Here is a 15,843-nt window from a genome sequence, read left to right as displayed (position 1 = left end):
CTGGGGCAAGCCTGTGGCCTGCTCGAGGCTTGCCGCCTTTTGTTGCGTTAGTTCTGTCGAGTACTGTATAGCAGCTGCGGTGGCAGTGTGCTTCTGCTGCTACAATACCCCTAGACGTTATAGCCATCATCCTTTCTACAGCATTTTCCCAAAGACTTATGTTTGGCCTCAAGTCTACTGCTTGATGTAGGGGTTCTCTTGTTTAGCCCCTTTATAACATATTTTGTTCTTTCATAAATTATACATCTTTTTCTGATAGACTCCAGTATTTACATTTGTAGCATCCCTTTGTGACACCCTAGACTCAGATTGCAGTTAATAGTAGATTGAACTGAATTTTCACATTCAAGTCTACTAAGTGTTTTCTTGTGGGAACACTTTTTCTCCGCGGTCTAGATTATACAATATGTAATACAGTTTCAAATTTGCAAATTTTGGTTGCTTTGAACAAACCTTTCCAAAAATTGAGTTCCCCGAGCTTATTAAGATGTGAGTCATAGCACCTTAAATGATACGTGGACGTAATATTTGCACATTTTTCGCCCGCTTGTTTTGATTAACATCCTCTGAAACATCCATTACGTTAGATTTAACAAAATTTTTCACAAACTCAATCGAGACAATGATATTGCGTGAAAAAAGAAATGCCACTATCATCTTTTTGACTTTATTGAAATATATATTAAATTAAAGATTATTTAGGAGGTGACTAATTGTATTTTAATCACCAAAGGTTAAGTGAATTTCCATGTCTGAAAAAAATAAGTGAGTATATGACCACAAAACCAATAGGATGTACAACAAATGAATAGTACTCCCTTGGAGTACTAGTGAAGTTTAATTTCAAGATGTTTGATTTTATTACTTACACAACTCACTTTTCCAGTTTTATGAGAAATATCGCATGAAGCTGAATTATTTTATATGTTGATGGTTTCTTTGTTACTTAATTACTCGGATATTATATGCGCATGATATGTGTATTGTACATGCCTAGACAAAATTCAAAACTTTCAACAAAAGGCGAAAAGATAGATTCAAAAAAGGCGAACTGAAGTTGCAATTCTACTTGCTGTAGCAACATGTGGAACATTGAAACCGACAGTCATTAAATCAGCGCAACTAACTGGACCAAGATATTCACGACACAGCGATCATTTTTCAGGAATTAAGGTGGTTACGCAGTTTTTACCTCCGCTGTCAGTGACGTGGAGCATATCAGATAGGTGGATTGTCCGTCGTCATCCGTCATCTATCAACAATTGTTTTATTCTCTGAAACTGCTGGTCTAATTGCTTTCAATACTGGTATGCAACTCATTTGGCTGAGTTCAGTTAGATTTGTTCAAATTATGGTGAAATTTACATATTTGTATTTTGGGGCATTTCTTCCTTTTTATCAACTTTGAAATGTGTTATGTGGGTTCCTAGGGACAACCTGAGTGAGGTTGAGAAGAAAAGTTTCGTACTTGAAATTTTTGGGCCTTTTTTTCGTTTTTGTTCGAAAAACACAATTTTCTCACAATTATCTTTAAAGGTTCCTAGGTATTACTTCAGTTTCTTCAAATTTTGCTGATACTTGCATATTTATGGTAGAGATGAAAAACAAGAGCCCATTATTATATAATAGTAATACATGCATTTGCAAGAATGTCCTTGTTCAGTGTTCCTAAAATCGACATAAGCAGATGTATCAGTATTACAAAGTTTATTTACAAACAAAACCTGACCTTTTTTATTTTTAAGCAATACATAACAGCAGAAGTCTATCGGCTGCTAGACCTCTTGTTAAAGCTTTAATTTTCCCATGTGACTTAAGCTCCGCCCCAATGGAAAATAACAACCAAAAGCATTTATCTGGAGATACAGGGTAGCTCAACATGAAATTCGGAAAAAGTTATAGTATATCGGTATCTCTTGAGATCAGACTACTTGTCCACTCGTTGACAAGCTTATAATCATCTCCCACTAACTACGTTGGTCCGACACAGATACTCATTTTTGATAAGTGAACATGTTACTTCAATCATGAAAACAAAACATAAAACTTTGCCAAATTTTGTTTTTAAACAATCAAACTCACTTACGTATATTTGCCTTTTGACCTCTTTTACTGTCGATATGACTTTAGTTGACATTGCTGTGTACTTAGCACACAAAAGTTATGATTTTATAACCATTAATATACATGCAAAGGTATGTCCAATGTCGCTCTATTACTGTATCTGAAAATGCATTGATGGTTGCTATGGTGATTGCCGCCCTGTCAACAAGGTATATGATAAAAACATAGTATTTGAAAGAGATCGCATTAGCTCTTATAGCTAACTAGGTTTTCATGTTTGTACTTTTGGTTTGGTAAAAATGTTGCAAAGCTATTTGCAAAAAAATCCCACAAACAATTTCTAAGTTGCTGAAGGCAATGCCTATTGACCTTTACCTACAAATCTAAAGGTCATGGGGTCAATTAAGAAGCAATGCGAACTATTGATATGCATCCTTAAATCAATCAAATATCTTTTGTCGTGTATTTGATAATCTATTTTACATAGTATGCTTAATTTTAATGCTTTTGAATGCTCATTCCACTACAACAATATTTACACTGAAAGCGTATTCAGCAAACTGTCCAATGGAGATTTTCTCAAAATTCAGATTTTCAGGTTTAAAAGGCGGCTTTGTTCCCCACTTGAGTCAAATGGAAGCAAATTGACAAAATTTGGGGTCTGGCTCATAGGCTACATGCATAACTGAAAACACACATATGGTTGCCTTGGTAATTACTCACTAACGACATCATCCCTGATACAAAACATACTAATTTCAAAGAGCACACATCTGTGGCTATTGTTGAGCAAGTTTTTGAGTTTCTATTATATGTTATGTAAACGTAGCAGAAAAGTATTTGTGAAAAATGCTTGATTTTACAAAAATTCTGAGATGTTATGGGCATGACCTCTTGACCTTGACCCAGAATGTTCAAGGTCATGGGGTCAACTGAAAGGCCATAATGTGAGGTACCAGTATGTGTCATGAAATCATGTAAATATCTTTTGCTGTTCACTAAATAGTCAGTTTTGTATAGTATTCTTAACTTTTAAGATTTTTAGTATGGTTGCCATAACAACAACTTTTGAGACAGAAAGCTACTTCTGAGACATGTCCACCAAAGATTTTCAGAAAGTTCAGATTTCGGGCTTTCAGAAAATGTATGGGGGAATTTGCCCACCCAAATGGTACCAATCGACCAATTTTGGGGGTCTGGCTCATGGACTATATCGATCAACAGGACTCATGGGCTCATAACATTTAATATTTTGTCAATGTTACTAGCAACAGATAAATTTACTTTTAAAATTTCATTTATTCATTCTTTAAGCGTACACTTTAATTGTTTCAGTGATATGAAAACCATATACATTACACTCTATGGGATCTGCCATCAATGCCCTATAGTGCCAGACGTGTAGTGTAAATCCCGAAGCTTGACCATTGACACGGCAACTCACATAGACTTGACCTATGTTTTATATTGGGAAGCACTCGCTTTGTAAACATTTATTTATTAGCTCATAACCTAGGCATCCGTCATGTAATCATGCATAAAAGTTTTAAGAGATCTACATTAACTTTTACTCTGTTTGTTGTGGAGATTTATTAGCATTTAGTAGCTATTTTGATGATCAAATCTTTTTTGAGCTTTGGCAAGGCAAATCACATGAACTTGATCTTTGTTTCACATAGGGAAATAAAGACACCATGGCCACTTTGGCAGTTGAGCACACTGAAAGAAGTCTCTCTTGCCTGGGTGCATGAGTGTGTATATGTGATAGGAGTGGAAGTGTGTTTTGCGACGACCAGTGTATAGCCATATTCTATTGCAAGCATTATTCGGTTTATACAAGCCTTATCTGCGTCGAGCGTGTGCCTATAACTTTACCCCGCTTTTTCTGTATAGTATTTCAGAGAAACAGTCCATATATGTTATTGCCCTCCCTAATCCTCTTCATTAATATATGTCTGCCGATCACCAATGCTTGGGTTATATCCCTGACCAAACAACTCTCAGCAGTTCATGAGCAGTTACCAGACAGGGCATTCGAAGAGTTGAGAGCCAAGAATGGCGGTTTTCTTTTGTTTCAAATGGTTTCATTCTATGAGTGCTATCAGAGACAGAATTAACCAGCCCATCCATATGCTATTGCCCTTAAGTACATTCTTTGCACAACTGAATAACAACAAAACGGTGGAAGACCTTTCCTGGACAGGGACTATATACTAACTCGTCAATTCATGAGAAGATTGCAATAGAGCGCAGTTTACTAACGCCTTGCTCCAATCCAGCCTCACAGTGTACATTGCAAAGAAATGAAAGAAGAATAAGGGTATATGGCACATGAAAATAAGAAGGTAGCTGAAATGCGAGACAAGGAATTTAGAAAAAAAATCTGCCACAGCAACACTATGATCCACTCACAAGTATTGTTGTGAAGGGCCATTTATGAGGTACGCACGAGCATACCCAATATAAACATCGAGCTCAAGGATAACTGCTGTTGCTAAAGTTATATTGAAATAGTTTCATTTTTATGAATTCCTGCTGGGATCCACGCAAACAAGGGAAAAAATTTCCAAAGTCAAATCATTAAGAAGTTGTGCAGACTTGCAGGTACCACTAAAAGTCGCACTACAAGATACCGCAGGTTAATGGCATGACTGACAAATTTAACAAGACTCTTATTGACATGTTGAGAGCCCTTGACCCATCTCATAAAGCCAACTAAGAGGAGTAGTAATAGAGAACTTCGAGCCTTGAACGTTCTTGACACCAACTTCACATCAGTTGGAGGAAAAGATTGACATGCAGGAAAGACATAGATTGGGGTTGGTTGAGCAACGCTGAAGAGGAAGATGAGACTGTCTTTCTGATCATGACGGAATGATGCGGACACACTTACGTATCCAAATACCATTGAATGACATGCAGCCAATAGATAAATAATCGTACATTAGTTCACAAGTAGACACTATGGGAGGATATCATGGCGAGACCACATATACTAAAATTGTACCACCATGCATCAGTAGCATCAGTCTGTAGTATGTCGGCCAATGTTATTAATATTTGTAGTTCAGCCTCCCATGCGTTGTGGAATTTAGGGAAAATTCGTAACATCTTGGATCAGAGCACTCAGAGAAACATGTTCACGCTATCATCACGTCTTGTTTAGATTATTGTAACAGTTTGCTTTCTGGCCTGCTGGCTTATGAAATTCAAAAGCTTCAAACAGCTCCGAATTCTGCAATTCGTTTAGTTACTAGAACAAGAAAAACGTTCATATCACACTTTATAGTCTTTATAGATTACGTTGACTTCCAGTTAAGCAAAGGATAGAATTCAAATTCTTAGCATTACTTTTAAGATACTCAATGGTCATGCTCCAAAGTATTTAGGTGAATTGCTCACAGTTCGTGACACTCATTTCGCTCTCATTCCAATATTGTAAATTTATATCAGCAAATTGGAGGAAACACAGTATATTACAGTGATAGGGCTTTCTCAATTTGTGCACCTCGCTCAAGGAATTCTCGCCATGACATATTCGAGGGTTCAATCATTATATGTTTTAAAAGTAAACTGAAAACTCACCTTTTAACGTCTTTTTATTCGTTATTTTCGTAGTGTTTATGATGAGTTTTTGTAACATGTTGGTTTTACCTTTGGCTTTTTTATTGTGCGTTTCAAACAATTTTATGCTTCATCCTTCTATTTGTTGATTGAAAGAATGAAGTGCATTGAGATTATTTTTAATGTAATGCGCTATATAAGAAATAAGATTAAGATTAAGATTAATATTAGCTGTTGAGACGAAACCAGACAATCAATTGCAGTTTGATGCAGGTCATGGTACTTTAAAGTGAATCAGGATAACTTAGTAGATCCAGCACATCAGAAATGAAGGAAAAGCCAGAAGTACAAGATTGCTTTTTGAGAACACCACAATGAAGAGGGAAATGGACCCTTTACTACAATTATGACACTCAGCAGGAAATATCACATTCTGACCAAAGTGTAGTTATCAAGTCAAAAGAACCAAACTTCATCCAGACTCATCCATGTTCAAACGTCTATATTGGTGGAAAGCCAAGTGCAGCACAGAGCCTCGTTGCAAGCAATGAGGTAAGTTTGTATGACCAGATACGGGAGAAGCAACGTCACCAGAGGGAACGGCAAAACGATATCCTGTCAGAGTGGACTACAATCTTATAGATTGGTATACTATTGCATGACATTATTGTGCTTCTCTACTGCCAATATGACCAGGCCTTATTGGTGAAAGGAGTCAAACTGACCATTGTGTTGGTAGAGTAATTTGAACAGCATTATATATGTGTTACAGTTTGTGATTGTATAGTTAAACGATAAGGACGTTGTCTCATAAACCGGAGGAATATGAGGCCAAAAGTTACTTGCTTAGAAACATTTACCGTTAAAATTTCATTTAATCAATCTTGAAGCATGCATCATTAAAACATTCACCAAATTGTTTCTTGAGATCCACAGTTAACTTTTACTGTGTTTGTTTTGAAGATATATTGGGATGGAGTAGTGATTTTGAAGTTAAAAACGAGATGTAACTTTGATATGGCAATTCAATCACATGCAATCTGATTGACTGCTTAAGTGTAATGCTGATAGCATCATGAAAATATTTTTCATCATAACATGTGATTTTCATTTTGGATTTACCCTTGTGACGGGCATTCACAAATGTTTCGCCACAACAAAGTCGACTATTTGGTTAAATGACAGTACTAAGATAAGTTTAACATTTCATTGGATAACCATTGCCATTAATCAAATATTGGCATACACACACTCGACTACGTCTTGCATTTTCACGTCCTCACCCAAACAACAGAATAGAATATAAATATGTTAGTGTACAAAACGCAAACATTGAAATTAATACTGATGTATGGAGCCCCCTTCCATAAATAACATCCGTCACTTACGACATTGTAAAGTTCTAAAGTGGCTTCTCCACTAGGTGACTGGGTGCTGTATGTTGTTAGTTCGAACCCCATCGAAAGTTTTCCGCATTTTCACCCTAGTATGAGAGCTCTCATGGTAGACAGAATTGTCTCCAAGGCAGTCTTTCGTCCAGTTTTAGCAATGTATTCATTGATTCAATAATGTTTGTGTGCAATGGGTGATAGTGAGCGTACGAGTGTGGGTGCTTCACGAAAATTTCAACTTGTGGGAGGGTTGCTGTCAGAAAAATTTTAACAACTTGGAACGATTATTGAACCACTTTATATGGGAATTGGGAGTTGGCGGAGTGGTTTATCTAAGGTTTCTCCGCTAGGTGACTGGGTGCCGTATGTTGTGAGTTCAAACTCGATCGAAAATTTAAAGTATTTTCGATGATCTGATCATGTTTGTTTTATCATCATCACCAACATCATCATCATCATCACTTTTAAATATAACAAGAGTCTCTTTCCAATAATCGGTTACCATCTTCATTGTCACCATTAGAAATTAAAATATTTTATCTATGGCATATTCATGAAGTAACACCACAATTTAAAAAAATGTATTGTATCCAACCTCCATCAACTAGAAATTGTTGGTAATGTCAATTATGCTTGTGATGTTCATAGAAACATCATATTTTTACTCAAGAAATCAATCCGAATTTCCAATATTCAATTTGTCGAATAGTGTCGATTGGCAGGATCAAATGTTGCTGTTACATTTCAAAACGATATAGGAAAGAAGAAGAATATACTTCCATTCAAGAAAAGAAACCTTAAGCAAAAACAACAACAACAACAATCCCCAAACAAGGGTAAATGTTTTACTAATTACATAAACTTTAAGAAAGATGCCAATGAGTAAAAAGATAAAAATCACCTCTATTGCCCGTAAATGTTCTCTTTGTAGAACTTCAGGGTATAGTTGTCTCGTGCTCAATACCAACTTCGTAGGATCTACTTTTTGTAACAGAAACTTGAGATTTCGATTTAATATTTTCTGTTGTCTTTCATCCATTTTCAATGCAAAGGTAATCGTCCTGGAACGGAGAGAGAGAGAGAGAGAGAGAGAGAGAGAGAGAGAGAGAGAGAGAGAGAGAGAGAGAGAGAGAGAGAGAGAGAGAGAGAATAAAAAATACAGTATATATAGGTATAAAAAATTGAACGTCACCACAACTAAAAAGCAACTTCAAATTAAAGAATTCAAAGATTATGCACATTTACTGTTACCATATTATTTAAGCTACTGTAGATTTGAATGTAAGAAGTAACTTTGCTTCTCTAAAGGGTACTTCGATAGTTTCGCGAAGAAGTCTCTGCACGAAGTCTCTGGCCCATGGTTGACCTTAGGTCTAGGTACGCGAACGTAATTTCATAACACTTTCCGATAACGGGATAAAGATTTCATTTCATCACATCGTGGCAAATATAATAAACACTATAAAATGTGTATACATCGAGTTTTGATAATCGTTATGTTGTACCAGCTATCGTCCGCCGTGTTTGTTTTGCAGTTCCCAGATTCGGCGAGCAGGGGCTGTGAAATCGTACACAAAATTAAAGGTTTAGTGCGTTCTACCATGCATCAGTACGCGTAGCGCAGTGGTTTTTGTCACGTAATATCCAGACGTTGCATAAGTATAGCACAGATGTTTGGAACGGAATGCAACACATTTACTTTTTCGTGAATTAAGACGAGCATCGAAAGTCTGCAAGCATCTTCGATATCAGAATATTTTGCAAAAGTACGAGAAAGGATGAAGTCTCAGTCCAACTTTTATCGGACGCCTGGACATTTCTTTCAACCTCATAAGTAAAAAACTCTAATGATCAAAATCGACTGATATAACTAACGGACGAATAACAGTCATCGCGTAAATAATTCCTTAAAAATACACGCATTTCGCATGATTCTAAGAAAAATGCAGCAAATCATCGGGAACGCACATCTTAAACAATAATACACGTACACCACTGTACGTCGTCAGACATATGCGTAATTACGTGTAACTAAACCTCTCGGCTAAATCTTAAATTATCTACCGGGGATTGAAAATGTTGCAAATTATTGCGCAAGATATGACCATTTATTTTACACCTGAAATTGACTGAAATCATCCAGATGCTAGTTGTATTCTGCAATGTTAGGTAAAAGTCACGAAAAGTGCTGATAACCAATTGAGTCATCAATAGCCCTCAAAAGTGTATTTGGATCACTATATAACAGTTGTTGCCACTTACCCTGTAGTTCGATACTCAGCGAAGGCTCAAGTCAGTGTAAACGTTAGGAGAATTAGATCGATCGTAATCCTAAATATGTTAAACGAATGGCAGAGGTACAGTCCAAATTGGTGCGCTGATTATTTCATACACTTAAAAAGGTTTTCATGAAATACGCAAATGGACTAAAAATAATGTTGTGCTCATTAAACTTTCAGCATTCTTATGCAAAATTTTTTTTTTCAATCAGTAGCACAGGTCCAGTGTTACAATTACAACATTCAGTATTGATTTATCAATCAAATCGCTTAAAATGCAAAGCAGCAGGCACATTGGTTATGATTTAATAGATTAAATTATTCCGATAATAGAAATTCACTCACTGTTGGTCAATCTTCCAGTATAAATAAACATAAGAAGGATAAATGGATCTCAGCGATCTGCATCAAATCAGTGAATCAAGTATTGATAGATGGCTTCCTTATAGAAATTCTTTTAACATGAAAATAAGGAAATATGACCAAATCATGTCATCCTACATTAATTTTATGTATAGCTCAGAATGATCACTTTATGTCAAAGGTTTGATAAAATTCAGCGCTCTTAATTTGATAACTGTATGATGACATTGCTGCCATAAAATATTAGGTATTATCTCAAAACCCTACCCGGCAAATATATCGCATCGTAAGACAACAGAAAAGTTTAAGTGCCGGCACAGTAACACGAATATGATTCAGCAATTTTAAAGGAAGTGGTCATTACATCTGCCGCTTTGCGACTTTCATGTCGATAAATATTGCCTTTCCATAGAAATTCGCGATGAATGTCGGGCAAATTCAGGATTCGCGCAGAAGCAGATGGGACGACCCTCTCCCTTAAAGTTATAGCCGATGAAGCAAACTGCCATGATTAATTATGCAGGCTACTCATAACCAGATCTCGATATTCTCATGATCATGTTATTGTAAAAATTTCGCGACATTTTTCATTTTTGCTTTCTACGTAACAATTACAAGAAATTCTTCTAGGCACAGACGGTCTGACACTAACGCGCCAACGAAAACCACCGATTGATTCCAAACTAACAATGAAGTCTTCCATCAGATTCATATTATTGTATACATACTCCAACAGTACAAAGAAAGGGAAACTCATTTATTTATAAGTTTGCAGACTTGTTATAGGAGGAATTTTGATTTAGAAACGTTTAGACTGCTTTGTATATACCACGGAGGGATATTTGGTGCAGAGAATATTTCAAAGATTCTGAAAAATGATACTGATTTTTAGCTCCCAAAATGAACGACAGTAGTGCAGTTCTTGGACAAATAGACACATCCTTAAAATAAATCTAGTTAATAACGGCATTATGATAAATTGCATCACGATAGTCTTGCTTTTGTTAATATGTCAGAAGATACACTTTTCTTTAAGATTTGATGTTATTGGTGTCGTAAAGTTGCTGAGCTCCATTATATGCAAGAATAACTCAGATTGATTTGCTTTACAGTCTTTTCGATTTTAAAGAAAGAGGATTAAACACAGTCTCTACGGACTTACGAATATATCGAAAATAGTAAACTCGAGAAATATCTGGCTCAACCAAGCTCAGGGGTATACGTAAGGAGGCAAATTATAGCTTTCATTATTAGGACTTTCGGTCAAAGAAATGACAAAGAAACTCTGACTCGTTCAATTGGCTACTATTTTAGACAACGTGGGCCTGAGACCGAAAAATTGTCTAAAATTGCCACAATATCTCTCCGTGTGTGTCCATCCGTCTGTCTGTCCATCCATCCACAAAAATACTTTGTTTACGTCAAACCGTAAAAACCAGAAGTCATGTACCTCGTATCGTAGGAAGATCTAGATTTGATTAGATTTTTGCTGGAATGTGGTCAGCATAATCAACAGTAATTTTCATAATTAATTAATTTGTGTATTAAGCTGTATCGCAATCTGACTATAAATTTGAATAAATTTGAAATAACTGACTGTTCAGGTGCTAAAACAGTCATGTGGTCGTACCATGCTAAATTTCATAGGTGTGTCCTTTGATTATAATATTTGCATATTTATAAATTTCTGTAAAATAATCGCAATCATACCAATCCATAATCCAATGACAGTAGGTCGGAATTCGGAAGACAATAGTTGTAAACATAGACACAAAACAGCACAGAACAGACAGTAAATAGACGGTACACAAACAAAGTCATATTCATGAAAGAAAGATATATGGACCTCTGGCCAGAAGACCAAGAAGTGATGTCAGGTGTTTCGAAAATAGTAAGCGCATCCTGCCCCACATGTGGCACCCGCCATATATCAATCTATAAGTCACATAGGTAGTGGTCACTAACTAAGGCCCAATGTCACCGATGCCATCAGTGATCATTTGTCGAAGAGAGATATTGTATTTATCTACCAGCTTGCGATACCTGCCAAAAAAGCGTTTGAATGTAGAGACAAGTCTTGCTCTGGTGTAACCTTGATTTAATAGTTTGTAAGAGAGATGGCCATGTCTCTCTACAAAATCACCATATGAACTGCATGCTCTAGCATATCGAATAAACTGGGAAATGTATACCCCATAAGCTGGTGAGAGTGGAATATTACTTATGAGGTGTGGAAAATTGATGATACTAAAGTTGAAATCATCTCTCTTGTCATATAGCCTAGTAGAAAGGTGACCATTAGAGTCAAATTTAAGTAAAATGTCCAGATATGAAGCAGAAAAGGCCGTTTCTGTAGTTTCTTTAATCTCCAATTCTGGAGGATAAATCATAGCGAGATATTTACTGAATTCAGAGTTATTCATAGAAATAACATCGTCTATGTATCTATATGTTAGATTGAAAGTTCGAGCTACAGAGACCTTTTTCTGTTTAATTAAGTTCTGGATAAATTCTGCCTCATATGAGAACAGAAATAAGTCTGCAAGCAAGGGAGCACAGTTAGTGCCCATAGGAATTCCTATACACTGTTGGAAAATGTGTCCTCCAAATTCTATAAATATGTTGTCGATGAGGAAATCAAGCATACTGATAATGTCTTTCTCGGTATAAAACACTTTAGCATTAGTAGTATTTTTAACAAAATATGTAGAATTATACCCTAATACTACATATTTGTAACGGCGTGAACCGTTTTTGTAGAAAAATGCTTGGTTGATGATGTTTTTCAAGCGTTCTTTCAATTTATTATGTGGTATTGTGGTATACAATGTGGAAAAATCGAAAGTTTAATAGATGTTATTTTTGAAACAGATCTTGATTTCAAATTTTCCAAGAGTTCCTTCGAATTTTTTAATATCCACATTTGATTTATACCACTCCGAGAAAAGACAACATCACAGTATGCTTGAAGTCCCCGTTTAACAGTACAAAGAACAGAAGTAAGTATTTTCGATAACTCTGTTGTTGAACATTTTGAAGATCCTGCGATAAACCTAGCTTTTTGAGGTGTTTTGTGGAGCTTTGGTATCCAGTATAAGCTAGGCAACTTATTATGGTCATCCTTTGTTGTAATATTAAAATTTCCATAATATCCATAATGACTTATGGTTTGCCAAAATTTCAGATTTGCTGAACATTGATTGTCTGTAAGTGGAGTTGGTGGAGGTCTTAGTTACACCAAGTTCGTCTATTAATACTTCTTACAGACAAATACAATGTTATTGGCAGCTTTATCAGCAGGAACGACAACATATTTGTCATGGATATCATTCAAACACTTAACAGCATCAGGATCTTTAAATACAGAATAGGGTCTTCTGCAAACATGTGATCTTAGTCGACCAATACGGCCACGAACTATTTTCCTCACAGATTTGACCCATTCTGATAGTGTGTCCAACTCTACATCCTCCCTTTTAGCCCATTTCCTGGCATATTCTTCAACAGAGTCCATAACGATCTTAAAATTATGGTTCCAGTTGATCCTGCGAGGTTCTCTGAACTTGGGTCCACAAGATAATATCTTACGAAGGTGATGATGTTAACCAAGTTCAGATCACCAGTGATGATGACATGGCCAACTGGAGTGTATTTGAAGGGAGATGTAGAGCAGTCACAGGATGCTGGTGTTTGAAGGAATTCATCAATTTTTAAGTGCCGCAATGCCTTATTGTAATTGAATATTTTATTGGAGATCGTCTTGGTGCATTGATATGACAGAATAGGTACAGACTGGTTCTTAAAGTATACAGGTATAGTTGATGTAACCTTTTTGTTGTGAAGTATATTGCTGATATCAATGGCATCAATTCCTTTGTTATTAAATGGAAGATGTATGAAATGACGATGATCATCAGTCATAGGTTCAGCACGAACAGGCTTGTATAGTCTGTATAGTGCAATATCAGCAATAATACTGACCAGTCTGTACGGTTGTTTGTTCGGATCTGTCAAAGACAACCCCAATGCATAGGCATGCAACCTTCTCAAGTCTTGATGGAAAGAGCAAATAATGAAGTACGAATGTGATGGAGACCTAAAGACCTCTGCAATAAAAGAAGCAGTTCATGAAATGTGTCATGGCAGTTTGAGGTAGATGTATCCAATTTAGGCCGATGGTAACGCCTATGTCCATGACTACGTCTTCTACGGACAGAAGACTCAAATAGGCCATCACATTCACTTCTGAACAACCAGGGCTTGAGAGATTGCCTATATCTTTGATGTTGTGATTACAACCATAAGGCATTGCGGTACCTAACTGTCTAATCCAGTGGTATTCTCTCTGTCTACGGAATGGTGAACTAAGTGTGGGGCTGTTGGTTGGATGGTATATTTTTTCAAGAATACGGACACGCATAGATAAAGTGGAGTGATCGTCCTGGTTAAAATGCTTATAAAGTTGCACACCCAAAGATCGATTCACTCCACTGCGATGTCCGTTAATTCTAGATCGTAAGCTGTTTCCTGTTTCACCAACATAAATGAGCCCACACAATGAACACTCAATTCATAGATTACGTTTTTGCTAGTGCAATTCAGAGGTTCCAGACATTTGGTATAATAGGTCTTCCCTGTCAAACTACTACTGAACTGTTCTGTAGTGATGAGCATACTACAAGTTTTGCAGTTTTTAATGCCACACTTTGTAATAGAACCTGTATAATGACAAGCAGGAGATGACTTTAAACAGTCCGTCAGTAGCAATTTGCATGGTTTAATTGTCTGGTAGCTTTCTCCATTTCTGTGATAAAAATTGCCCTCTGAATGCACATATGATGTCTTAGTAACATCCCGAAGGATAATCCGAGGGACACACGGTTTTTGAACTACTGTGTCCCGTGTAGCTGGTCGGGACCTTGTTAACCCGGTGTCTCAACACCGATTTCACAGATTTGGCAAGACACTTCGTAGATTCGTAGATCTCTCTATGAAGGAATAAAATTTTTATGAGTTAGTCGTTTTAATTACTAGCTCAAGTACATATTTAATAGCTTTTTGAACGTAGATATGTCATGAACTATACTGAGACCATCGTTTTTGACTCGACCTCTGACCTATATTGATTACACGTAGGTCTTCTTCGGTTGATTTGAATCAGCAAGTGATACTAATTACAAGCTTATTTGAATAATTATATCATTTCTGGATTTAGGATATATGAGTATGGAGCGCACATATTGTGACATACCTCTTCTTATTATTGGATAAGGATTATTATTTATGATAAACATTTTATAGCGTGCTATTCGTATTACTGACTATTTGCGCATTTACCAAATTTCTCCACCGAGGCTGTACACCAATATTGAATATACTGATTTCGTTTTTGACCTCTACTATTCACACATCAGTCCTAATCAATGTTCTGTTGTGGTCAAAGCTTGGTTAGTCTGATATTTCATAGTAACCACATTTACATATCAAATGAATATGTGTAATTCGGCTATATGTCAAAGCTATCGATCGAGTGACTTTGATCAGACTTCTACGATACAAAGTTATACAAATATTACGTCATGTATTGGAAGTTGATTGGAATGACATCAGTGGATTTGATCAGACTTCAAAAGTACATTCGACATACAAACGTTTACTTCCGCGGAATATTTGATGAGCATGACATATCTATATTATACTTACATTTCGTCATGCCTTAAGTTTGATGAGTGTAACATATAATATGGATTCATTGCGTGTTTGTAAATAAGCCACTGTACGTAGCCCAAATATCAAAGCTGGGCACTGCGCATTTCACGCGTATTTTGCTCGAATCAGTTTATTTGCAAAAATTCATTCAATTTAAGTGCTTTGTTGACCTAAGATTATAATATCGGTTGGATTCACCTTTATGTTTGTCAAGCAGTCATAAGTTGGTAGGTAAAGAAGTGTAAATGTATGCAAGTGTATGTAAATCATTCGATTTCCTGTATTTTCTTTTCTTCAAATTTTAAGATTTCTAAATATTTGATTTCTAAAGAATTGACTCTGGCTGAGTGACATTTTCTAAAATTTTCATATTATGTTCTTGCTGTAACATTTAACAAAATATTATTTTGTTTGGCAAGGAAATTCTTACATTTTGTATAACAGGCATTTTAAGTTGCTTATTAAAATTTGAA

The 15,843-nt window shown here is 36.1% G+C and overlaps 1 protein-coding gene across 1 annotated transcript in view; it reads right to left on the bottom strand.

The window, feature by feature from the left end:
• Positions 1 to 15,843, bottom strand: part of LOC139148493 (uncharacterized protein PF3D7_1120000-like) — a 36,593-nt gene that overhangs the window by 12,956 nt on the left and 7,794 nt on the right. The window contains exon 2 of the mRNA XM_070719972.1: positions 7,921 to 8,080. Coding sequence (XP_070576073.1) covers positions 7,921 to 8,058 — 138 coding nt within the window. The 5' untranslated portion in view covers positions 8,059 to 8,080. The remainder of the gene's footprint in view (positions 1 to 7,920; positions 8,081 to 15,843) is intronic.

Source organism: Ptychodera flava, chromosome 2 (assembly GCF_041260155.1).
Source record: "Ptychodera flava strain L36383 chromosome 2, AS_Pfla_20210202, whole genome shotgun sequence".
In the NCBI taxonomy this organism is placed as follows: Eukaryota; Metazoa; Hemichordata; class Enteropneusta; family Ptychoderidae; genus Ptychodera; species Ptychodera flava.
The sequence above is the reverse complement of the archived record's forward strand: the minus strand, read 5'-3'. Positions and strand labels throughout refer to the sequence as shown.